Source organism: Ascaphus truei, chromosome 5 (genome assembly GCF_040206685.1).
Source record: "Ascaphus truei isolate aAscTru1 chromosome 5, aAscTru1.hap1, whole genome shotgun sequence".
In the NCBI taxonomy this organism is placed as follows: Eukaryota; Metazoa; Chordata; class Amphibia; order Anura; family Ascaphidae; genus Ascaphus; species Ascaphus truei.
In genome coordinates this window covers 43927465-43954297 of record NC_134487.1, presented here as the reverse complement: position 1 = coordinate 43954297, position 26833 = coordinate 43927465, and the positions used below count along the sequence as shown (strand labels likewise).

The 26833-nt window shown below is 47.1% G+C and overlaps 1 protein-coding gene across 2 annotated transcripts in view; it reads right to left on the bottom strand.

The window, feature by feature from the left end:
* The window catches only part of CPNE8 (copine 8), a 458893-nt gene that overhangs the window by 398891 nt on the left and 33169 nt on the right, over positions 1-26833 (bottom strand). The window contains exon 1 of one of the 2 annotated variants that reach the window (XM_075599767.1): positions 2245-2510. The exons of the other annotated variant lie outside the window; for it this stretch is intronic. Within the exon in view, the coding sequence (XP_075455882.1) occupies positions 2245-2372 (128 nt within the window). The 5' untranslated portion in view covers positions 2373-2510. Of the gene's footprint in view, positions 1-2244; positions 2511-26833 lie in introns of those variants that run through there. 2 annotated transcript variants of the gene reach the window in all.

Sequence of the window (26833 nt, the reverse complement as noted above, 5' to 3'; positions counted from 1 at the left end):
ACAAATAGAACCAGGCATAATGGTAGAAATTGTGTCATTATTGCATCTCTGCCACCACTTTTACTATGAAAAGGCCCTTCCCTACAAGTGGGCACCAAAGTCAGTGTCTAGAGCAGTGGTGGTTTTAATGTTTCACTCGGTTTTGCACTGCAGATAATATAATTGCCAATTTATCTACTAAAACACTTCACCCTTTATAATATCTTGCTGTGTTGCTGTTTATATCTCGTAGTATTATTCTGTTGCTCGTCATACATGTGATATTCCTACAAATTCCGCTACTCCATACCCCCCCCCCCCCCACACACAAAATAAACATCTGGTCTCGTGACATGTGTCTTGTGAGATGTGTCTTGTGAGGAACAACCCTTGGCACAGAGAATACAGTACTTTGATTCCAGCTTTTGGTTATGTGGACAGTTTAGGTCTTGTTATTCCTCTTACCTAGTGTACGGTATACTCTTTGTCACAACCCCATAACACAGGAAGTTGGATTCAGAAAGGTTCAGTAGAAACACCAAGTAATGTCAAATCAAAAGAAAACATAGGTACAGTACAACCCTTAAAGGTGTAATTTCTTATTCTCAAAAAATTACGTGGCAATCCAAAATACCCTTATACTTTTATTTATAAAATATTTCACTAGGAAAAAAGTATATTGAGAGTTACCTCTCATTTCCAAGTCATGCACTGGGTACAAAATAGCAATTTGACAACATTGTACCAGTTAGAAATATCCATAAGAAAGGAAGGCAATAACAACACAGTAGAAAAGGATGCTTGTAAAGGTGACATTTTTTTATTTTGTTTATTTTAATAGTAGGGTTCTTGGGGTAACCCCATAAGTGCCTGACTGCCTAGCAATCCTTTTGCAGGCCTTTCCTGCACACAAGGTGGTTAAACAGCACACAATATTCAATCGATTTGATTGAACATTTCTGTAAAAAAAAATCTTATATCAAAATACTTTCCTGATGACTGATTACATCACAGACATGCTGGGTTTTTTCCCCCAGTTAAAAGATTCCTCTTCCCCCCTCCCCCCTTGGTTTGTATCCCAAACAGTATATATAGAGAAAGGTTGCTAGATGTTCAATTAGAATAAGGAGCAGTTCCATGTTGTTGATCCCACAGTAAAGGCTTCCACAGCAAAATGAACCAGGTTTCTTCCTCACCTGGATTTACAGTAAGGAGTGACTGTGGATTTCTGATATCATATGGACTCAAAGATGCAAAGGCATTTATGAAGTTGCATTTTAGATCAAACATAACAGATCAAGTATCCAATTAATGTAAACGGATTCAAAAAAACTATGGGTTTATATGATGCAATTTAGAGCAGATCAAACGTCAATTAAAATCCAATTACTTAAAATTAGGGAACAAACAAATATGATAGGTCTAGGCTGCAAATGAAATATTACTACATCAAACCAGCTTTAACTACAAAGAGCCCTAGCAGCCATTGAATAATTCAGAACTCACTATAGTTTCAAACAGTGGAAATCAGAGCAAAACAGTATAACCGTTATCAGAAAATCAGAGAGCAAAAAAAAGGTCACTATGGTCTCAAAGGCTGTAAATCAGATCGCAAGAATTATTATAACTAAGCCAGTGTCATTATGGTGTGAAACGCTACAAATCAGAGTAATAACATCACAACAGCTCTCAAAGTCAGAGTACAAAAATGTCACTCTGTGTCTGGGCTCATATGCTGTAAATATCATCACAGGAAACACTACAGCTTCAAATGCTGAAATCAGATCGCAAAAAAAGTATCTCTGGTTCTAAATAAACCAGAAAGCACAGTACACACTGCAACAGGGTGAGCTGTGTAAATCAGATCACAACAAAAAAATCTCCATGGTTTTAAATAACTGCAGTTACACAACATAAACCAGATCACAAAAAGTGAAACGCATGCTTCATACCCGGTGTATAGGAATATTATTACACATCAGCTATACATACTGGACCTCAGATCATCACTTAAAAGTTCTGGCTACAAATTCTGCAAAGAACAAACAGTAGCAATCGTTTTAAACTAATCAAGTCCCTGGGAATTCAAAAACGGATACACTGTATTCCGATCACCAAACAGGGCAAACTTTTTTTTTTTTTTTTAATTCTGATCTACGAAAAACACAGTAATCCTAATAAATTCCTATTGCCAGGAGGTGCTAATTCCTACAGAGTCCACAGGTCCCTGCTGATAGCGGTGCAAAGAATAGAAGAGGTCCTCACCTGCAGGAGATTGTTAACTCCACTTTGGTGGCTGGGGTGCTGGCGCTGAACGGGTTAAAGTCCCCTAGAGAAGCCGTGCTGCTAAAACCGAGGTCCATATCGAACCCCAACTTGTTAGGTCCAAACATAGGGGGAGGGGAGCCCGCGGGAGCTGGAAGAGCCTGGAGTGAGAGCAAGGAGGGAAGAGCAGGTGACGCGAGCAGCGAGAGGCTCCCTGTGTGAAGTCAGATCTGAGAGCGACTGAGGCAGGGAGCAGCGTGCGGTGGCAAACACACACTCATGGGAGGAGGGCGAGAGAGGAGGCGGGGAGAGGCGAAGGCAGGGTACACACAGAGCGCTGCTGGCTATAGGCATCTGCAAACTAAGCACATGCTTAGGGGAGCCGTGGATATCCAGGGATGCAATATTTATTGTTAATTTTACTTTTTTTTTTTAAATATTTATTTGTTTGAACGCGATCTGTTCAAGAGCGATCTGGTAAGCAGGTCTGCAGTACGTGTCTCTACGGAGGTTAAATTGCCTACAGTATGTGGTGTAGCATGTGCATTCCGTAAGGTAGATATGTCACTGCTATGCATTGCAAGCCTTACTGGCAGGAAAGGGGTTTCTTTAGTTTTTTTTCATTGTAACAATACAACAAAAACTCAGAAATTGCTGGCAGTGAAAGGTCTTAAGGGAAGAGAAGGTTTTAAAATACATTTCCAATCTTACCTGTGACTGAAGGGCATACAATGCAGGCCAAAATAATAAAGCTTTGTGAGTGGGTGACAGTTGTGACCACTGGAAAATTAATGCTCAGAGTCCATTACCCACTACAGTGAGCAAAAAGACAGCGACAATGCAGTTCCAACCTTCAGATCTCACTTATTTGCAATGCTTGGGTTGATGGCAGCTGTAGTGGCAACTTCTTAGGTTTCTAAGCAGGAATACATTTGTTGGCCCCTTAACCCGCTGGTCATCAAACACATAAGCGCACATTTCCTAAACAAGTGGTATTGCACACAGCACCCTTTGGCGCTGGAAGATACCTTATGGCCCACAAGTGGCAAAAGGTGTCATGTGGAATAGCACCACTAAGTAAATATGGGCCTATAACCACTCACCCTATTATTATAGGGGCTAATATTGCTGGATTCCTAAACAATTGTTTAGTTTACCTATATTTTAGCACCACCCAGCTTGATATCTATGGGTGTTAAGTTCCCATTGACACTAAATAGAAAAGCTTCAATGATGTTCACCTGTAACAGTGCCCACTGATGAAAATACCATAGTACTGTACATACATTCCCACCTCCTGTCCCCCAACCTCTGTTATTATGCTGCCCAGGCTGCTACACTGCTCCCATCATTTTTGCTGTATCACACCAATAAAAGAGATACATCTGGATCCGTATAGCTGTAGCTATAATAAGAGGTTAACCTCCTCAGAGTCACAGGCTCTTAACTATAGTAATTTGTTCATCCTTTCAGTGCATTGCTGTGAGTAGTGTGTTCCAATCCTCTGCAACATTTGTGGTTAAATTATGTCACAATTATAAATACTAAGTATATTACTGGCCTCACCCACCCTCCCCCTAGTAGGATTATAATGTATTTCCCATCATATATGTTATTACTTTAAACACTTACGTATTATTACTTATGGTACCATATTAAGTGTCACAACTTCAGCCATGTAAGGGTCACGATTGTGTAATTGCCACAAACAGCAGGCCTTATTGGTCCTCTGCCGTGTAAAACATTACTTTCATTCATTGTTTGGGTCAAACTCCACATGTGTGATTTAAATCTCCCTTTTTAATCCGTAACAGAATAGGAAACAAGCCACAATGAACAAGTTAATGCTGACGTAACGCAGCTGTGCAATCAGCTATTACTCAAGATATACATTTATTGAACTAATAAAACCTTGGTTTCCTTTACTCCTACTGTACATTCACAGTATGGTTTTTTTTTATGGAGGAAAAGTACTTGCCAAAGTGCTGTTCATTGAAGTGAAATATTGAGTGATTGTCGTTTTGACGGACGCACAAAAATACTCTCTTTATCCAAGAGGAAGACATTCCTACACAGTAAACTCTTAGTCCTGAAGCAGACGATTGGGCGTTGGTTACTTAGGCACAAAAGATATTTTAAAACTTGGCCTCAAAATTAAGCTGAAGGAGAAAAACCTTGGCTCTGTCCCATTTTTCCCAAATTACGCAACTTTGGCAGTCAGCTGTAAAAATAAATAACAGCTAACAGTTCAAGGGAGTGCTGTTAATTTATTCATCCCAGGGAGACTGGCAGAAAACTACTTAACCCATGTAGTGCTATGTAGAACCCTGTGTTTTAAAGCAGAACTTTTTTTTTGGAAATAGCATTTTAAAAATGCAAATGAACACTATACGTAATTATTTATTTTACCCACTCCTTTCAAATAGCCTTCTCTTCACAATTTTTTTTATTACAATAAAAAGTAATAACAAAAATAAGTGATTTTTCTTTACGGATTGTTTATTTACATTCCTTATTTACCAATTGGACTAGAATGTGTTGGTGGTGAGCTTAATGGGGAATAATGTTTGGTAATGTCAGTTTGGAGTCTCATTGCTTCAACCAGAAGAAGCTACAAGACAGCTGAAAGTGTGGACGCATATGGCATTAAAATGTAGTTTAAACAATACTTTCTAGTTCATGACATCATTATGTGTGAGATGTAAGGTAGTCTACTGCATTATTGCAGGGGAGTTGTCATGGCTGAGGCGGGGGGGGGGGGCATGCGGGATCAATTTGTTACCTAAAATATGATGTGGGTCACACTAATAGGGTCTTATGAGCGAGGCTGGAGGGTGTGCGCAGTTGTTTGAATTCGGCCGACCGGTTGTCCCCATTGGGCATCTATCTTAGCGCTGCCTCAGCTGAAACATCCCATCTTACTATATATTTCTGAAAGCATTGTATGTATGTATGTTTCCCTGGTGTGTTCCCTGTCCCTAGCGGCAATCTCATTGCCCGCCCGCCCCCGCACACCTCTCATTGGCCTCACACACTCACACCACTGCTTCAGGCCCCCTTTGCCCGCCCCCGCACACCTCTCATTGGCCTCACACACTCACACCACTGCTTCAGGCCCCCTTGCAGCTCACCTTCCCCACTCCCGGTGGCCGTCACTCTCCCCCGTCACCCGGACGCAGCTCACCTTCCCCCCCCCGGACAGGCCCCGCACCTTCCCCCCTCCCGGTGGCCGTCACTCTCCCCGGTCACACGGACAGGCCCTGCACCTTCCCTGCTGCACGTTTCCCAGCAGCTCGCGCTCACAGGTGCAGAGAGGGGGCGCGTGCGCAGCGCTCCCCGGACGGGAGGAGGGAGAGTAGAGAAGGGCCAGGTGCGACAATCGGAGGAGCGCGGGAGAGAGGAGCGGTGCTGTGAGTCCTGGCAGAGGTGAGGGGGCTTTGTGTGTGCATGTGGAGAGGGGGGGACAGTGTGTGTGGGACACCGTGTGTGTGTGCGGGGGAGGGACAGTGTGTGTGGGGAAGGGGGGGACAGTGTGTGTGGGGGAGGAGGGGACAGTGTGTGTGTGAGGGAGGGGGGGACAGTGTGTGTGGGGGGGGGAGGGGGGGACAGTGTGTGTGGGGGGGAGGGGGGGACAGTGTGTGTGTGTGTGTGTGTGTGTGAGGGGGGGACAGTGTGTGGGGGAGGGGGGACAGTGTGTGTGTGTGAGGGAGGAACAGTGTGTGTGTGGGGGGGGACAGTGTGTGGGGGGGAGAGGGGGGGACAGTGTGTGTGGGACACCGTGTGTGTGTGTGAGGGGGAGGGACAGTGTGTGTGTGGGGGAGGGGGGGGACAGTGTGTGTGGGGGGGACAGTGTGTGTGTGGGGGAGGGGGGGCAGTGTGTGTGTGGGGGAGGGGGGGGCAGTGTGTGTGTGTGTGGGGGAGGGGGGGACAGTGTGTGTGTGAGGGGGGGACAGTGTGTGGGGGAGGGGGGACAGTGTGTGTGTGGGGGGGGGGGCAGTGTGACTCCCGGGCAACGCCGGGTCTCTCAGCTAGTAGATATATAAATCATATATATAGGCTACTGCGTTATTCTATTCTATTGTAAAATATTGTATATGTCTTAATCTAGTTTCTTTTTTTCACAGCATGGGAAAATGTTGGTAGTTCTGCAAGGCTGACCCCCCTATTTATGAATTAAAAAAAATTGTTTTTTTTGTATGCCCCTGATGGGTTGTTAGGGAGTGATTGTCCTCCTACACTCCTTGCACAGCAAGGGGACCATCAGCTGTGAATATGCCGTTTTTTTGGGTGATGGTAGCGTATTGCACGCTATACTATATTATTGTATCTATATATGTATAAAGCTGTGGCCTTGTTGTTATCCATAAATTATGTCTTCAGTTTATTTATTGAGAGTTTTTTGTTGGTTGTATTGCTGGGGTGTGGTTGGGAGATCTTCATGTGTCTCCTCGGCCGTGCACTAGATTGAAACTGAGGAACAACCCCACCAGAGCATATTATGAATATTTATTTTATATAACACAACGCATGTACACAGTGCATTACAATAGGGCAGGTACAGGATAAAGACAATTTAAAATACAGATAACAACGCATATAATACAGGGGTAAGGGCACTGGACCTACAACTAGAAAGTATCCTCGGACCCACAGAGCTTGGTCCTGGTCCTTCTGTCATTGAAAGGCATTAGGTATATGTCCTGAGAACACGTAAATGCCAAGCTGAAAATATCAGCAATATAACTGTTCGGGTCACTCAAATTGATGCAAAGTTTAAAGGATACCATTCTATACGTTATATCAAGTACTTCAGTATTAGGTGGTCTCTTTTTTATGTGGACTAATAATTGATATTATATGACAAGCTTTCAAGAGTGCTCTCTCTTCCTCAGGTTGGGTATCACCTAATACTGAAGTTCTCCTTTACTCTGCACTATTGCAACTGGACTAACACAGCTTTTTCTATTTAATTCATTAAGTTATATCACAATGTGACAGATACTGTATACAAAACATTAGAAATACATTCAATAAAAACAACGTATTGACTAAATAGACAAATATAAATCTTTCCTTTTTTAGCTGAATCGGTCTAAAAATATGATACGTTACCCAAAACTAACCTATTTTCTACTAAAAAATATATACTACTAGTTTCTACCATTTGTTTCTGGAAGGGAAAAACACAGTATTAGAAAATGGATGTATCACTTTCCCTAATCTCTAGAGGTTCCGTTGTGTATGCTTGTCCGAATGTGTTAGAGATTGGGTTTTAAATTAATATGTTTTAGTGACTAGAGATCTGGAGCAAGACTTGGCTTCTCCGAACAGTTTACACTCTACAGTACATTCTATGAGCTAAATCCACAAAGCTCTGTTAAATCAGGTCTCATAACGTGATGATACTTAAAACAGGAAAGGATGTGATGTTCCCTGAGTTAACATGGTATCTTCAAAGTTAATTATATGCAAATTAAAAAAAACATACGTAGTGACGTGTGCAAGCACAGAGGAGAAGAATTGCTATGAATGGCGCACACCTCACAAAATGATTTATGATTCGAGTATAAAAATTAACTTTTATTGGTATTATAATAAAATGAAGTCACTCTAGATAGGCAGCTAGTGTCTCATTGGTTGCTAAAAATGACACAGACAGTATATAACACAATACTGTCATAGTGAACAAATATATTAGCCTGACACCCAAGTGAAAACAACATTTTAAAAGCCAAGGCTTGTCTGATATATATATATCCTTATCTCCCACCTCTGTCTGATGATATATGACCCCTTCCATGGTCTCTGGTCAGTAATGAATCCCCAGTGGGTTATTCAGAGTGCCTCATTAGTAAGTATAGAGAGGAGGTGGTAGGTGGGAGAGAGAAAGGTGTACCTGTAATTAATATCTCCTCATTCTCTCTCCTGGTGTAGGTCATAATCCTTTACCCCCTTAGTAACACAGCATTATGTAGTCCTATAGTTAGAAGTATACAGGAGCTTGCACAAAATGCAGGGGTATGAGGCGAGGGGGAGAGGGAAATCTGGCTGGAGCTATATAATGTCTGTGAATCCTGGTATCAGTGCAGGCAGCGTTAGGCCCAATCCACGGTTTTCCCAACCCGCAAGTAGCTCCCTTGAGTGACAAGGGGGGGGGGGGGCAGCTAAGGCCTGTGCTCTGCCCAATAAGGGGCTCAGACTTGGACTCTCGCCCTCGGTACTTAAGGGTCTACACACCTAAATTGTTCAGTTGTCACTCCCCCTTGAGAGAGAGGTCTCACAGCAGAGGTGTTCAGGGCTTTGTCACCTTCTGTCCCCTCCCTTAGGGGAGTGGGAGTGAGTACCATACCCCCTGCTCTACTAGGGAACAAGGGATGAGCTAGGACTGCACTTGGTGCTCATGGCTGGGGGTGCGAGTCCAGGGACCATCCAGAGGCTGGAGACCAGTGATAGATTGTGCTGTGTACTCAGTGTATGCTGTATACAGAAAGAATAAAGACTGTTCCTGCTTTCAAATATACTTCAGCCTGGGCGTGCAGTCTGTCTGGGGGAGGAGAAGAGAGTTCTTCCGCAGGGACTGCTTCCACAAGTACTGGAGCCTGCGGTAGATGGAGGCGCTGACACCAAAGTGAGAAAGAACCAGCTGTCACCCCTAAACCCTGTCCTGTTTCTCCACGTGTTGTTTCAGACAACAACACCAGCGGGATCTCAGCCTTTCTGTGAGCCAACAGGTATGCAGCATCAACCACACACCTGGTAGCCGGGGAATCTGCTACATATATATCCAACTTCTGTCTGATAAATGACCCCTTCCAGGATCTATGGCTAATAATTAATCCCCAGTGGCTATGCGGAGCCAATCTGGACAGACATATAGCTCCAGCCAGATTTTCCTCTCCCCCTCGCCTCACACCCCAGCATTTTGTGCAAGCTCCTGTATACTTTTAACTATAGGACTACCCAGTGCTATGTTACTAAGGGGGATTCATTACTGACCATAGACCCTGGAAGGGGTCATTTATCAGACAGAGGTGGGATATATATATATATGTAGCCGGGACCCCGTTTGTTCCCCAATTGTTGTGTGGGGTGGGTTATGTCGCACCCAGGGAATGCTCCAATAATGGAGCTTCCGCGTTAAGGGAGCCGCCATGTTTAAGGGTGGCGCCAGCGCAGACCTAGTCCGGCAAAAGGTTGCGCATGCGCAGAGCAGGTCACAAAGCCCGCGAAGGAGGAGAGCTCAGGAAGGGGGGGGAGTTAGGGGACTATGGGTCCCAGCAGCCCCCGCGGTCCCCCGTGACAGGACCGAACCAATCAGGTACAAGGATAGGGAGGAAAAGGAAGTGAGGGGGCGCACGAGGAGTCAGAGCTAGCTGGCGGAGGAAGGAGAAGGAGCTCCGGTGTAGGGAGGCAGGCCATCCCTACCTAGGCCGCAGGCCCCCAGACCCAGTTAGGCCCTGAGCCCCAGTAGAGTGCAGCAGAGCTAGGGACGGACCATAGTTAGGTTCCAGATCCCCTTCTGTGAATACGATTGCTATCAGGACAGTTCTTATAAGCGGGAGGCCTGGGACCAGGCCCCGCCACTAGCCGCAGTGTGTCTGGGTAGGATCACCCCAGACACTCACGGGTGACATCATCTACGCCCACGCCGATCCTTTGTGAAGATAGTTGCAGAACCGGGTACAGGAGTGCCCGGCAGGTAAACTCCAAGTGCACCAACGGTACCATTTTCACTCCGGGACATGGTGGCTGCGCAGTCACACACTTATACATCCACTGACTCACTTGGGGGTGGGGGAACTTATTCTGCACGGGAACTGGACACGGGGTGGGATCACCGGTGAAGGGAGAGGGAGAGTGAGCGTTCAGCGGACGCTGGTAGTAGTGTCTCCTCTAGGGAGGGACAACTGTTATTTAATCTGTTGGTTGCTGGAAGTAAACATATATTGGTTAAGGTATATCGCTGTGTGTGTGTTCATGTATATAAGTTCCTGCGAAGACCCACTTCCCCTAGGGCGGAAGCTGTCGCAGGTGGAGGCGCTGCACCAAGTCATAAGTATTGTGAGCACCCCAGGCTCTCCGTGGCAGAGGCTTAGGCCCTGTCTATCTATCTATCTATCTATCTATCTATCTATCTATCTATCTATCTACACATATATATACAGTATATATATACAGTATATATATATTGTGACAAACGGCTTACTCCGGGGCTCCGCCGTCTGTCCGGGACTGTTAGAACACGGTCTTTTAGGGTAGGTTAAATGATGAGACGTCACGTACTGTTCCTTTAAACAGGCTATGCCTGGTTTATTCAGTCCCAGGCACTGAGACTGCCACAGTTTAAACAGAAAACAAAGCCAAACAAAAAGCTGCTCGTCTGAGCGATAACTTAAACTTAGATGTCCCTGACTCAGAGTTGGAAGTGGCTTGTCCACTTCCACCAACAAAATAAGTACCTTTGCAGTCTTTAGACAAACTAACAGAATGAATGAAGCGATTTGGGAAAGAGGCTTTCTCACCCCTCTGCAGTTCAGCAGCCTTCCAGGCTCTGGGGCGGGGCCCAGAGGAAACAGGAAACAGGTCTTATATACCTGAACTCTAATCAGCATGACAGGTGACAGAAAACAGGCAGCAGACAAACTGTGGAATGGAGTGCCTGTACCACGAGGCTGCCCTGTTCAGCTTAGACAGGACAGAAACTGTTCAGTATCCTGGGAGCCCTGTATATGGAGTTTATTACCAACCCCTGGTTTCTGTCACATATCCTCCCCCCCAGCTCAGACCTCGAGGGGTGAGCGACCATGGATATTAGGGAGTGCATCCTTGACAACCCGTCGGCATTGCCATGTTTGTGCCCCGACCTGTGTTCCACAGAAAATTTAAAGGGCTGTAGGCTTAGGAACCACCTGGTCACCCTAGCGTTCTTCTCCCTATTTTGACACATCCAGGTAAGGGGTGTATGATCTGTGACCAATCGGAACTTTCTCCCCAACAGATAATACTTGAGTGTCTCTACAGCCCACTTTATTGCGAGACACTCTTTCTCGACTATGGAGTAATTTTTCTCCTGGGGATTTAGTTTCCTACTTAAAGGATGGGGTGCTCCTCCCCTTGAGACTCCTGGGAGAGTACCGCCCCCAGCCCTACCTCAGATGCGTCGGTTTGGACTACGAACTCTTTGGAGAAGTCAGGTGTGACCAACACTGGTTGGGCACAGAGAGCTTCTTTCAGGCTTCTAAAGGCCTGTTCGGCTTCGGGGGACCACTTTACCATTAGCGGTCCTCTTGCTTTTGTGAGGTCGGTTAGTGGGGTTGCCTTAGTTGCAAAATTGGGAATAAACCTCCTATAGTAGCCAATTAACCCCAAAAAGGTCCTTACTTGTTTTTTTGTGACTGGCCTTGGCCAATTTTGTATCGCCTCTACTTTGAGTGTTTGTGGTTTGAGTAACCCTCTACCAATAGAATACCCCAGATACTTGGCCTCCTCCAGACCAATAGTGCATTTAGCGGGGTTAGCAGTTAGTCCAGCAGACCGAACTGCGTCGAGCACAGCTTGGACCTTTGGAAGGTGGGACTGCCAATCTTCACTATGGATTACCACATCATCCAGGTAGGCGGCAGCGTACCGAACATGTGGTTTTAAAATTTTATCCATCATTCTTTGGAATGTGGCGGGAGCTCCATGTAAGCCAAAAGGCAGCACCTTATATTGAAAGAGGCCGTCTGGGGTTGAGAAGGCTGTTTTTTCTTTTGCCCTTTCTGTGAGGGGAACCTGCCAGTACCCTTTTGTTAGGTCTAGGGTTGTGAGATATCGGGCTTTGCCCAGTCTCTCTACAAGTTCATCCACCCTGGGCATAGGATAAGTATCAAATTTTGACACCGCGTTTAGTTTCCGGTAGTCATTACAAAACCTTGTTGTACCGTCTGGCTTTGGGACTAAAACTATAGGGCTGTTCCACCCACTTTGGGATTCCTCAATTACGCCTAGTTTTAGCATTTTTTTAACCTCTAAACTTATAGCCTTTCTCTTGGCCTCTGGGATTCGGTACGGTTTAAGGTTAACTCGGACCCCCGGATCAGAGACTATGTCATGTTTAATTACGTTAGTTTTACCTGGCTGTGTAGAGAAGATTTCTTTGTTCCTTCTCACTAAACTCTGGACCTCTCGTTTCTGATGCACGGACAGTGTTTCAGCTATGCTAACCTCTGGGTCAGTTTCTTGATTCTCTGACGGACCTGGGGGTACTAGGGTTAACAAGACCTCTCTATCTTTCCAGGGCTTGAGTAGGTTTATATGGTAAATTTGCTCAGGTTTCCTCCTACCTGGCTGCCTTACCCTATAATTTACTTCTCCCACTCTTTCCAAGACCTCATATGGCCCATGCCATTTAGCAAGGAATTTACTCTCCACGGTGGGAACCAGAACTAGTACCCTATCACCTGGAAAAAAAATTCTGACCCTAGCACCCTTATTATACGTATTCCTTTGTGCTTCTTGAGCTTTCTCCATGTGTTCCCTCACTATGGGTAGGACTGCAGCAATGCGGTCCTGCATTTGGGCAACATGCTCTATTACACTTCTGTAAGGGGTAACCTCGTGTTCCCAAGTTTCTTTGGCTATATCCAGTAAGCCCCTTGGATGTCGGCCATACAATAGTTCAAACGGGGAGAAGCCTGTGGATGACTGGGGAACTTCCCTAATGGCAAATAACAGGTATGGTAACAAACAGTCCCAGTTTTTCCCATCCTTATCGACCGCCCGGCGTAACATGCTCTTTAAGGTTTTATTGAACCTTTCCACTAAACCATATGTTTGTGGATGATAGACGGAGGTTCTGAGATGCTTGATTTTTAGGAGTTTACATAGCTCTTTTGTTACTTGGGACATAAATGGTGTTCCCTGGTCAGATAAGATCTCTTTAGGAATTCCGACCCGGGAAAACAGAAGTACTAACTCTTTTGCTATGTTTTTAGCAGAGGTGCTACGTAGGGGAACTGCCTCCGGATATCGGGTAGCATAATCTAATATTACCAATATATGCTGATGTCCCCTAGCAGACTTTATTAGGGGTCCTACTAGATCCATAGCAATCCGGTCAAATGGTACCTCTATTATGGGAAGGGGTACCAATGGGCTGCGGTATGCTTTGAACGGGGCGGTGATCTGACATTCTGGGCATGAGGAACAATAGTTTGTAATTTCTGCCAGAACCCCAGGCCAATAAAAGCTTCGGAGAACCTTTTCTTTTGTCTTTTCCACCCCTAGGTGTCCCCCCAATGGATGACTATGTGCGAGGTGTAATACTACGTTACGGAATGTCCGTGGTACCAACAATTGTTTAGTTGTAACTGATTTTCTTTTATCAACCCGATATACTAGGTCGTTCTCTACCTCAAAGTAGGGGTAAGCAAGTGACCTATCTGGTTGGCCATGAGTACTATTCTGGTCCCGTATATTTCCCCTTGCTACCGCTAATGTGGGGTCCTCCCACTGGGCCTTCTTAAAACTCCCAGGACTGACCTCTAGGTCAGCGAGGGTCTTATCCTGTACTGGGGTGGTAAGTGCCTGATCAACATCTTGATTTGGGGTATTCCCTACCAAAGTAGTGATGGGGAAGGGAATTTCACAGCACTCCTCCTTTTCCCCTTTCTTATTTGGGCCCTCGTCAACCTCCATTTCTGAAAAAGGGAAAGGATTTGTTTCTTCTAACACTTCGTTATGGTCTGCTATTGAACTCTGGGCGCTATTCTGAGCTGGGGACCACATTTTTAGAAAATGGGGAAAGTCGGTCCCTATTAACACATCATGTGCCAGTTTGGGTACAACACCCACCTTGAAATCTAAAGAACCAAATTCTGTTTAAAAAAAAACATCAACAGTGGAATATTCATGATTATCCCCATGTATACAACAAATTGCCACTCTTTGTGAACTGTTTACCTGTTTCTTCTTAATGGGCAATAGGTATTCGGACACTAGTGTGACCATACTCCCAGAGTCAAGAAGTGCCCGAACCCTCTTACCATTAACCTTTACAAATGCCCACAGATGGTTATTCAAGGGGTCCTCTGGGCTAGGGCCCATACATTGGGACAACAGCGAATAAGGTTCCACGCTGTTGCATTGCATGGGCTCATCATTTAGTGGGCAGATTTTTGCTGTGTGGCCCCTCTCATGACAATTTACACATTTAGGTACATAGTCTGTGTCCCACTTAGAGCCTTTTCCCGGCTCCCCATGTTGGCTATTGCCCTTAGTGTGCGAACCACTGTTGCTGGTGCTGCGTGAAGGTGGTCGCCGCTCTTCAGCTCCCCTTAACCCCGGTACCCTTTTACCGTCTCTGGAAGAGTCCTGGAACCTCGGGTAGTGGGGTTGCTCCACGACTGTGGGTTGCGGGTGCTCTCCTGCTGCATTGTACCTTTCTACGAGGGCCACAAGCTCATCCGCATTGTGGGGGTCACTCCGACTGACCCAATGGCGTAAGGCAGAGGGAAGTTTCCTCAAGAACTGGTCCATGACCAACCGTTCCACGATGTGGCTTGCTGAGTTGATCTCGGGTTGTAGCCACTTCCGGGCGAGGTGGATGAGGTCATACATCTGGCTTCAGGTGGCTTTATCCATCGTGAAGGACCATGCGTGAAACCTTTGGGCGCGAACAGCCGTGGTTACGCCGAGGCGGGCGAGGATCTCGAACTTCAATTTTGCATAGACGTTAGCTTCGGCTGGCTCTAGATCAAAGTAAGCCTTCTGGGGTTCGCCGCTTAGGAAGGGTGCGATTAGACCAGCCCACTCAGCTTCTGGCCATCCCTCTCTCTGTGCCGTGCGTTCAAACGTGAGAAGATAGGCTTCCACATCATCCGAGGGTCCCATCTTCTGAAGGTAGTGGCTTGCCCTGGTCATTTTCGGAACTGGGGCTGCCGCTGCCAGTGGAAGGTTACTGATAGTCTCCCTCAGGATCTCGAGTTCCTGCTGTAAGCCCTGAGCGAACCGCTGTTGCTCCTCTTTCAGCAAGCGGTTTGTCTCTTGCTGGTTTGCATTCGCCTGTTGCAGGGCTTCATTCGCGTCTCTCTGGACAGCGACATTGCGTACCAGCGCACTCACCACGTCTTCCATCTTGTTTGGAGAGAGAGAGAAAAAAACTTTTTTTTTTTTTTTTCTTTAAAGTTCTTTAACCCCCAGACCTTTTAGTGTTCTGCCCGCATTCTCCACCATATGTGACAAACGGCTTACTCCGGGGCTCCGCCGTCTGTCCGGGACTGTTAGAACACGGTCTTTTAGGGTAGGTTAAATGATGAGACGTCACGTACTGTTCCTTTAAACAGGCTATGCCTGGTTTATTCAGTCCGAGGCACTGAGACTGCCACAGTTTAAACAGAAAACAAAGCCAAACAAAAAGCTGCTCGTCTGAGCGATAACTTAAACTTAGATGTCCCTGACTCAGAGTTGGAAGTGGCTTGTCCACTTCCACCAACAAAATAAGTACCTTTGCAGTCTTTAGACAAACTAACAGAATGAATGAAGCGATTTGGGAAAGAGGCTTTCTCACCCCTCTGCAGTTCAGCAGCCTTCCAGGCTCTGGGGCGGGGCCCAGAGGAAACAGGAAACAGGTCTTATATACCTGAACTCTAATCAGCATGACAGGTGACAGAAAACAGGCAGCAGACAAACTGTGGAATGGAGTGCCTGTACCACGAGGCTGCCCTGTTCAGCTTAGACAGGACAGAAACTGTTCAGTATCCTGGGAGCCCTGTATATGGAGTTTATTACCAACCCCTGGTTTCTGTCACAATATGTATATGTATATATATATGTATATATATATATATATATATATATATATATATATATATATATATATATATATATACATATATATATATATATATACATATATATATATATATATATATATATTCACACTTAGTAAAGATATGGTGGGTAAAAAAAGTGACAAAAACCCTCCACAGCTGTCGAAACAGCTGTCTGTGGGTGGGTTTTCTGGGTATGCATCTTAACCCAGGCTGTGCTCAAAGCTGTAAAATGCAGCAAGCTCAAGCCTATAGGGGACCATGTTAAATGGTTTTGAAGAAAAAGGTGGCACTGTGTGCTCATTTGCATGTAATTTCCCAGAATCCCTTGCTGCAGTGGAAGTGCTGGGTGCTGGGTGGTAATGGTGAAAGGCGGGGTTGTAGACCTGACTAAGACATGCAAATGAGCATACAGTAATATTTCCATTTGCTATATATATATATATATATATGTATATCTCCTCCATGAGGGGTTCAGGAACATACGGGTACTCCAACCCATGGGAGTACTTGTATTTTGTGATGATCGCCCTTTCAGCCCTATTACTCCTAGTTAGGTTGGCGCTCCCTGCTCTCCCTGGTAATACCCATGATAGGGGCTCATCCGGATCTACGGGGTCGGACAATATGCCAGGGCCCATGGGTTCTAGTTCATTTCGGTCTATCATGAGCCACCGATATTGCATCTCCTTTTTCCTCTCGGCGGGCGTGAACTCCCCTCTAGCCCACCAGTAATCTACGATGTCGTCTTTTTGTAACAAGAACCGCGTGCAGTCCATCCAGCCCACGTACCCCTCAAATAAGGGCGCCCACCAGCGAGTCTCCCTAGGCTTCTCGTCCCACTCTTGAGAGTCTCCTTCTTCTGTACCTCCCCAGGAGCATACCCCGGAAGTCCCTACAGAACGGGGCCTGGACCACCTCTCATGCTTTGGGGCCTCCCTAGAAGGTATATCCGCCTCTTTAGGCACCCACCGGGACTTAGATACCTGTCCCAATCGTCCTCCTCCTCTTGAGCCCTCCCCGGAATCAAAGCTGCTCAGTCTTTCCCCAGTCCGGTTCTCACCAACCCCCAAAGATCCTTCTGACACCCCCAAACTGGATGATGATCCCCGGGAACAGGTGACGGGGACAGGGGCCTTATCTAGGGCGTGGGGTTGGGCATAGGGATAGGCAGTCGGAAGCCGCGGGGTTCCGACCCGTTCGCCTTCCTTGGAGTGTCCCGTACCACTGGACAGTGGTATCGCCGGTTGCGTCTCACCCTTCTCTGGTCTCCGCGTACTCCGGTTCTTCTTAATCGATCGGGAGCCACCACCCGATCGCTGAGATGCGTGTCCTCTGCTTCCGCTGGTTCCGCCGCCTCTGCCGGAAACGCCGTCATCACTAGAGTCGGATGTGCCGCCATCTTGGGATGGACCCCCATGCGGGATCTCTTCCTCCACAATCAGGTCCGGAAGTCCCTCTGCGCCCACGTGCGCCGTTCTAGCCTGGCACGGCCTCTCCTCCTCGAGCGATGGCATCGGAGCCTGGCAAGGACAAGGGCTATCCTTACCAGTCCGCAGGTTGGGCGTGGATCGCCCGTTGCCACTGGACCCGCCGGTCCCGAGAACAGCTGGGCTCCGCCTCTCCGGTTTCGGCTCCACCAGGGACACCCGACTCCGTCCACTGTCACTTCCAGTAAGTGGCCTTTTGATCCCATTCCCTCCACCGGACACCGCCACCGGCCAGACCAGGGTACTGGTTGGTCCTTTGGGTCCCTCGTCCGAGGGATCCGCACTTAGGGTACTTGGGGTCGCCGAGCGCGGCGACCGCCTTCTTTTCTCTCTGTCGGTTGCTGGACCGACCACGTCACATTCCTCTAGATCCGCACCCTTGGTCCATAGTGCACCGGGGGACTCGGCGGACAGCATAGCCGTATTCCCCCCTGGGTCATTGTTCTTTATGGGCACGAAGGTGGGCATTGGCCACAGATATTGGGGACAGCGCGCCGCCGTGCCCATGGCGCCGCCGGGCAGTCGGCATTGCAGGCAGAGGCCCACTACTGTCTCCGCGCCCCCTACACGGATCACCAGTACCCCGCCGGGTACTGCGTAGGGCTGAGTCGAAACCATCCGGTTTACATCTGGGGAGCAGGCCATGGTCTTATTGGGAGCCACTCGTAACACTGGTCTGTCATGGAAGCTGGTTCCGCGTGAGTGACCAACAGGGGTTGAATGGTCAGCCACTCCTTGGTTTAGCTCCGCCCTCATCTGACACAATTGGAATCCGCCCCCAGTGGAAGCGATTATGGGCGGGTCCCACAATGGGATAGGATGTCCTTGAATTAAGGCCGCACCTCTTTCAGTCCTAGAGGGCGCGGTCACGGATCTCGCACGCTTTTCCCCAACAGGGTGGGGTTCCTCTTTTGCCGCTAACTCCAGCCGCTTCCTTTCAGCTGCCTTGCGTGCAAAGTATCCTTCTTTCTTGCACACAATTTCAGCTGCCGGAACTACTTCTGGTAATGGTGCCGTCAGCGCACCAACTCCTGGGCCCGCGGGATTCATACCCACGGGGCATAGCTGGAAACCACTCCCCCTGGTTGATATTAGGGGAGGGTCCCACAGACTAAGTGGTTGACTCAGCACTGGGGCTGAGTGAGTCTCTGTCCATGAAGGCGCGGCCGCAGCTTTCGCGCCATACCCCCCATGCTCTCCTATTGGCGCCACTTCTGGCCAATTCTTGGAAACTTGTACATTTGCAGAATAGTTTGCCATCGGCCCACGCGGTCTCCCAGGGAAGCGGGAGCCGCCATTTTGTAAGTCCTTTCCATCAGCCACAATTGCAATGTCCTCAATACAATCCTCCAGGGTGGTGCCTCGTTGTCCTAGACAGGACCAAAACGGTGCGGCCACAGCTTTCGCTCAACTCCAGAGCAGGCTTGTAAAAGACAGGTCAGCAACAGCTTGCTCTTCAGTGGGGCGTACGCCACGTGTGCTTTCCCCATCAACCTCCGGTTGCCATTTTGGACTATCCGCACCGCGCTGATCCTCCATTCTTGCGGTCGACATTCTCTCGTAGCAGTTATTGTACATGGGGCTCCTCTCTGCGGGGCAGCCACCACACCGGTACAATAAAGATTTCTCTGATGCACCACCATGTGTACCTAATGTAGGCTGGACTCATGTATGCACTATCTCAGGCTAGGCTCACTCTCTCAGTGTCTGCTGTATCTCCTTCCTCCCAGTCTGTGCTCCCTACGGTAAGAGGTCTGGAATGGGCTAGAGTACTCTGGAGCTCCCATGCAGTACTGGGGCGTCTACCTGTCTTGGTTAGCCTAGCGCAGACCCTCTGCAGGATTCCTGACCACGTTAACAGGCTATCCCTTCTGGCATCCTACCAACTAGCACTACCTCAAGGTGACTAGGACAGCTAAAGCCGGCTCCAAACCCCCCACTCCTTTCAGGCCCCTAGGTCCGTCCTAACGCAGCACAAAGTGGCAGCAGACACTTCTCCCTGTTTCCAAGTGACCTAGCAAAAGCCTGTCCTGTTGACAGGTCTATCTCAGCAGCGCCTCCAAATGTAACGGATTTTCTGTACTGGCCTGACCCACCCAATCTCATATTGGCCCCTGTGGTCTAACCAGTCCACATTACAGTGTGATGTCTGGTGGTGCACCTGTTGGCAACAGGACTCCCGAGTCTCCCGCATGATGGTGTGTGGGGATTTGCCAACCCAGACAGGCAGCTGAGGTAGTGTGCTGAGTCCTACCTAGATCCAGTGCAGCGCCTCCACCTCATCAGGATCTCAGCGTGAGCTTGTGGATGGTCCTGGTGAGGAACTCCTCTGTGGTGCAGCCCCCTGTGTAATCACTCCACACTTACACACAAGGGTTTCTTTTATCAGAGTCATCTTTATTGGTATGGTGGGCCAGCTGCCCTCCACAATGGGGTGTATTTAGCCCTCCATTGTTCACCGTACTTCCCTTTGAAAGGTATTGGCCTCCTTGATTAGGGATTCCCTATCCCCACAGGGATATCTATTCTGTGCCAGGTCCCTGGTCACAGTCTCCTTATTCAGCTACTATAACATAACCACTTCGCAAACTACTCCTTCTCCTCCTAATCACTTGGCAACTCCTCCTCTAACAACTAACTTTTGATCAGTGCTGTGCCTTATGTATCCTCTGGGGGCTGACAAAACTCTGACATCACTAACCATGGAGTCAGAGCCTGTGGCCACTCCCATCCATACATAGGGCACCTCACCAGGGTGTGAGGGCAAACCTCCATGATTACTGCTGGCATGCCCATAACTTACCAGGCCTTACTGTCAGCAGGATAGATGACTGCAACCATTTTACCGCATGGTTACATATATAAATATATATATAAATATATATACATACATACATATATATATATATATATATATATATATATATATATATATATATATATATATATGTATATATGTATATATATATATATCTCCTTGGGTACACAGTACTTTGCAGACAAGCCTTGGCTTTTAAAATGTTGTTTTCCCTTAGGTGTCGGGCTATTATATTTGTTCACTGTGACAGTATTGTGTTATATACTGCCTGTGCCATATTTAGCGACCAATGAAACACTAGCTGTCTATCTAGACTTTCTCTTCATTTTGTTATAATACCAATAAAAGTTACTTTTTAGAATCAAATCATAAATAATTTCGTGGTGTGCGCCGTTTATAGGGATTCTTCTTGTCCTCTGTGCTTGCACAGGTGACTATGTATATATGATACACGTATCCCAGGCAGCACCCTCACACACTCACTAGTAAGTGGCTGAGCAGGGTTCCCTATGTCCCTATACTGTATCTACAGTATGCAAAAAGAACTGCTAAACTACATCTAATTAGCATATGCTTAACATCACATTATTGTAGCATACTGGTGCATTATCTTCCATTAACATGATATTATGGCATCCTTCGTGTTACTCGTATTCAGATCCCGAAATAGGGTTTTCGCTGGGGTGGACAAAGAGAGAAATGAGAAAAGAAGGAAATATTGCCGGCATATAATGCTATACTATTTAAATTATGTCTAAATGCAGCGTTATACCCATGCAGTCACTGCAAAGGCCCTATTTCGCTGTATGGATAGAAGCAACAACAAGTTTAGTTATAATTTAAATAATGGAAAAAAAATCCACATTTGGATACACACTTTGGTAATTTTTTGTATTCTTTCATGTATAATACACCTTTTTAAACATCTATTTTTCTGTCTCAAATACTTTTTTTTCAGTATCCATATATATTATACCTCAAACTGGGAGGTGTTTTTCTTGCAAGAAAACATTTTTTAACGTTTTTTTAACAATGTGTTTTACAAACTACTTTCTCATTTAAATAATGTAACCTTAATTTCCCGCATTAACCTTTAACTAGTAGTGTAGGACCTGCATTATTTTGGTTATACCTTGACGTTGGTATGCAGGCTTATGACGCCTTTGGCCAAAGGGTTAACTAAATAACCAATTATTATTATTGAAGTATTTTACTTTATATGTTTTGTCAAAAAACCTGTCTCTTGTTATATACAATTGCCACGCTCAGTAGCTCTCTGGTTGACATAAATATATATTCACTTTGTGGTGGGCGTGGGAGTTTGAGCTTGCTGGGTATCTGTGTTAACCTATGTCTCTTTGGAGGCTGTGGCACCTCCCCCCAGAGCTCACTCCTCCTCCTTCACCCTTTTAACTTGGAAGGTCATTTCACTTGCTGCAGGACCAAGACCCATTATGGTTTCCCCTCTCACAGAGGTAAAAGGAAGGGTTCACAGTGTAGTGTAGGACCTGCATTATTTTGGTTATACCTTGACGTTGGTATGCAGGCTTATGACGCCTTTGGCCAAAGGGTTAACTAAATAACCAATTATTATTATTGAAGTATTTTACTTTATATGTTTTGTCATTTGGATGCAGCATTGGGCACCCCCTGTCTCTTGTTAACCTTTAACTACCTTTTGTGGATATGCGATGTTATGCTTAATTTGCATATGATTTGCATGTCATTATCTCTAATGTCTGTTTTAGTTACCATTATTCTCTTTATGGGAGTTAATACGGCTTAACTTTATATTATTGTCCTTTGAAAGCACCCTGTTAGTCTTAACGCCCACCTCGTCTAGTGACTTTAATGTCATATAGAAGTAGATATCAGATAAATGATATATATATATATATATATATATATGTAGCCAGGTTCCCCCCCCCTCTCGCATTACAGCTGTTGCCGGGAACGTGGGCATGCCGTTGCTAAGGCCGGAGTTGGGTTGTTAAGGTCGGGTGGCTCGGAGGGCCGGGCACAGTGAATATTACTCGGCAGAGTTGTGCATGCGCAGGAGACGCACGCAAGGAGCTGGCCTCACAGTAGGGACTCCCATGAGTAGCCGGGGCGCCCCATGTGACGCCAGAGGACCAATAGGGTTGGAGCATCTCCCCGCAAGGGATAGATGTATGCGTGTGATTGCATACGCAGTTCAGTTGGTGTCGGGAGCAGCAAAGGGAAGGAGGTAGCGTGCAGGAGTCAGTGACTCTCTGCACTAGGCTAGCAGCCCCTTAGGCCCCACATAGCCCTAAGTCACTACAGCGGAGTATTTTAGGGACCGGCCTCAGTTAGGGAGATTACCCTTATTTGATAGCAAGTTTCTTAATAGACCCAGCCAACCCTGCGCGTACTGCCAGCGAGTTGGGCCCAGACTGTCGCTATCGTTGCCGAGGCCTTTCAGGTGGGATCTCCCCGGATGGTGGTTGCGGTGTTCGTCAGTCCATCGATCCTTTGTGATGTTCGATTGCAGGCCGAGCACTGGAGTGCTCGGCAGGTAACCTTGTTCAGCAAGTGCACCAACTTTACTGTTTGATAATGTTACAGGACTAGTGACTGCGCAGTCATATGTGTTTTCTCCCTCAAAGGGTGTGGACAGATTGTGTAGGGGTTATGGACACGGGGTGGAATCACCCGGTGTAAGGGGATGTCGAATTGCTAACCACCATGAGTAGTGCCCCCCTCATGGGAGGGACACCTGTTATTTGTTAATGACCAGTTACATGCAGTAAAGCCAGTTCTGTTTTGCCACTGTTCGGTTAATGTGATTATTTCCTGTGAGGGCCTTCTCCCACTCCGTTGGGAGCCCTCCCAGGTGGAGGCGCTGCACCACGGGATAGTGATATATGTCTGGGCCCCCAGGCTCCACAGCGGAGACTTAGGTTCCTGAGCGCCACACAGGTTACACAGCACGGCAGTAGCGCTAGTATTCACCGGCAATACCCGTTACATTTGGAGGCGCTGCTGAGATAGATACCTGGGGTGCCTAGTAAAATTGTGTATAACTACCCAAATCGTTCATTATGTTTTCCCTGTCCAGCCCAGAAGTCCATGCGTGGGCCCTCAAGTTCAGAGAACCCTCTAGTCATGTAGTAGCTGTAGGGAACATTCCGATCACAGCATCAGCGAGTAAAATACTTGCATCACTAGAGATATTGCTGGGGGTTCACACTTTGGAGCGAGTAGGGTCACGAGAATATGACCCCACCTGTGACTGGTGTGCTATATTATTTACGGCTGGGCGTGAGATAAATCGGGACCATGTGCCACAAACCTTACAAGGCCCCGAGGCCCCGCCTGGAGGCTATTCAATCGTATTTGCAGTTCTACCTGAAATAAGAGAGATATTCACCGCTGACCGCTATTCCCCCACTGACATGGTTGCAGATGAACCTCATAGTAGCACATGGCAGACGATAGCTCCTATCCCGAGTAGTACACCTGCCCATGTTTCTCGCCCCTCTCGAGTGACATTCTCCCCAAGTGCAATTGAAGGAGCCCCTAGTTGGGCCCCAAGACAATCACCGTCGTCCCCTGTCCTGAATGCATACTCAACATATGCTCAAGCCCTTCCCACTGGAAATGTAGGGACTGATCGTGGTCCCCTCTCTGGGGGAATTCCCCGGACCTATCTGTGTCTCAATTTATGGAAACTATAACTCTCGCTTCTCAATCACAGCATTGCAGGAAATTAAAGCTCTTTTCTGGGACTCTGCCGACACCTACCGGAGAAGAGGGATTTGAAACCTGGAAGGATCATGCTGTCCAAATATTAGCTGAATGGTCGTGTACCGAGGCTATAAAACGGCAACGGCTAGTGGAGAGTCTACGACCCCCAGCTGCGCTATTGGTCCGGACCCAGCGGGAAGTGGAAGGAGAGGTGACGGCCTTAGATGTTGTAGAGATGCTCACTCAATCCTATGTGTGTGAAGACGACGAAGATGAGTTGATGGCAAAATTCAAAGCTCTTCGGCAAAGGGAAGGAGAAGACTTATCCGAGTTCGCTCGCAAGCTCCAGCTGTCTGTAGGAACTCTGCTGTCTAAAAAGATTGTGATGGCTGCGGAAGTGGACAGTCATAGATACAAGCAGTTACCCAAGGGTTCGCTCCCGCTGGACTCTACAGCCATGTTGATGAGGGGTGCCCCCGATTCCGTCACCCCGCCTAACTATGTGGATTTAATGCGGTATATCCGGAAGCATGAAGTTCAACTGCATTTTCACACCCGTAAGAAAAGCAAGGATAGTCGCAAGGAGGATACCAAAGAAACCACTGTACCTAAAGACCGGGGGACCAAGAAAGACGTAGAGGTTCCTCATATGTATCGATCGCCTCCGCGGTTCTCCGGCCGAGCAAGATCTCATCAGGGCATGCGCTGCTACAACTGTGGAGAAGATGGACATATCTCCAGATTCTGCCCCAATCCTCAGAAACCCTATACCGTTGGTCAAACCTACATGGTACGGGCGAGGCAAGCTCTCTCTTCTTCCTCGACCTTACCCAAGTGGGCCGCAGAAGACTCCAAAGAGACTGTTGTAACCAACAATTTGCCATCAGGTGGTTATTGCCGAGTAGGACCCACTGCCCTAATCAGGATTGTTGTGGAAGGGATCTATTCCTCAGCATTGATGGACACGGGATCTCAGGTGACCATAATATATCGGCCATTTTATGATCAACATCTTAGCCACCTGCCCTTGCAGTCCGCCGAAAAGATGACTTTGTGGGGACTGAGCAAAGACGATTACCCTATTGATGGAATAGTGGCGGTCAAGTTAGACATCCTTCAGTTGAACACTAACAAGTCGCATCCTATGTTGGTGGAAGCTCTGGTCTGCCCTGAAGTACGAGAACACCCCAGAGCACCCATCATACTGGGCACCAATGCAGACATAGTACGGTCAGTGATTCGCTCCTTCCTAAAAGAAGCCGGTGAACTACCATTGGACTCCTTGGACATAGCCCCTGGTCTACGGGAAGAATGTTATCGTGTGGCATATGAGGAAGAGTACGGCGATATTTCTAATTTAGAACCAGGGATACTGAAGATTCCGCCAGGGGGAGTGCAGTGTGTGTGGGCTCTGATCGCGTACCCCCAACGATATAAGCAGGATCGATATTTCTCGCTTGAAACCCTTCCGAAAGCGGAGCTCCATTGGGGATATCGTATGGTACCAGAAGTACGGGAGTGGTCATCTAGAATTCCTTGGAAGATTGAGGTGACCATACAGAACATGTCACTTCATACGGTGTCCTTGGAACGAGGGCAACGATTGGGTAGAGTGTACTCGGTGGATCCTGTAGACGCTACAGCAACTGTCTATGCCAATGATGTGAAGGAGGAGACTGAAGACTTACACTTTGATTTTGGAGAGTCTCCCTTGGAAGAGAAATGGAAAAAAAAGGCTGTGTGATCAATTGAAAGAGAGACGAGGAGTGTTTTCTACAAGCGATATGGATGTGGGATGTAGCAGAAGCGCTCAGCACACCATCCGCCTAAATGATGAGACTCCGTTCCGAGAAAGGTCTCGCCGTATAGCACCTCGGGATGTAGACAATGTGCGAGGTGTCCTGCATGAAATGGAAGCCTCCGGCATAGTGATCGTCTCTCGCAGCCCTTATGCCTCGCCAATTGTGGTAGTGCGAAAGAAGAATGGGTCTGTACGTTTGTGTGTGGACTATAGAACTCTGAATAAACGTACAGTGCTGGACCAATACACTTTACCTCGCATAGAAGAGATCCTCAGTGCCTTGTCCGGAAGTCAATGGTTTAGCGTGCTGGATCTTCGGTCTGGGTATTACCAAATACCTATGAGCCCAGCTGATCAGGAAAAGACGGCGTGTGTTTGCCCATTGGGGTTCTATCAGTTTACCCGAATGCCCCAAGGTATCTGTGGTGCCCCCACTACTTTTCAACGACTTATGGAAAAGACGATTGGTGACATGTGTCCTCGGGAATGTCTGGTATACTTGGACGACAAAATTGTGTTCGGGGCCACCCTTGAAGAACACGAGACATGGTTGATGAAGGTATTGGATCGATTGAGTCAAGAAGGATTGAAACTCTCTCTAGACAAGTGTCGGTTCTGTCGGACTTCGGTCACTTATGTGGGCCATATTGTATCGGCAGATGGAGTGGCCACTGACCCGGCCAAAGTAGAAGCGGTGGTGAATTGGCCGAGACCCGAGAATGTAATGGAACTAAGGTCCTTTCTCGGGTTTTGTGGATACTATCGGCGGTTTGTAGAGGGATATTCAATGCAAGCGGCCATGTTAAACAACTTGCTGAAAGTATATCCAGAAAAACCCAGCCAGAAGAGGAATACCCCGAGAACACCTTTTGGGGACAGGTCGACAATAGCCTGCGAAGAAGCATTTACCGGACTTAAAAAGAGTTTAACGGAAGCTCCAGTACTGGCTTATGCTGATCCT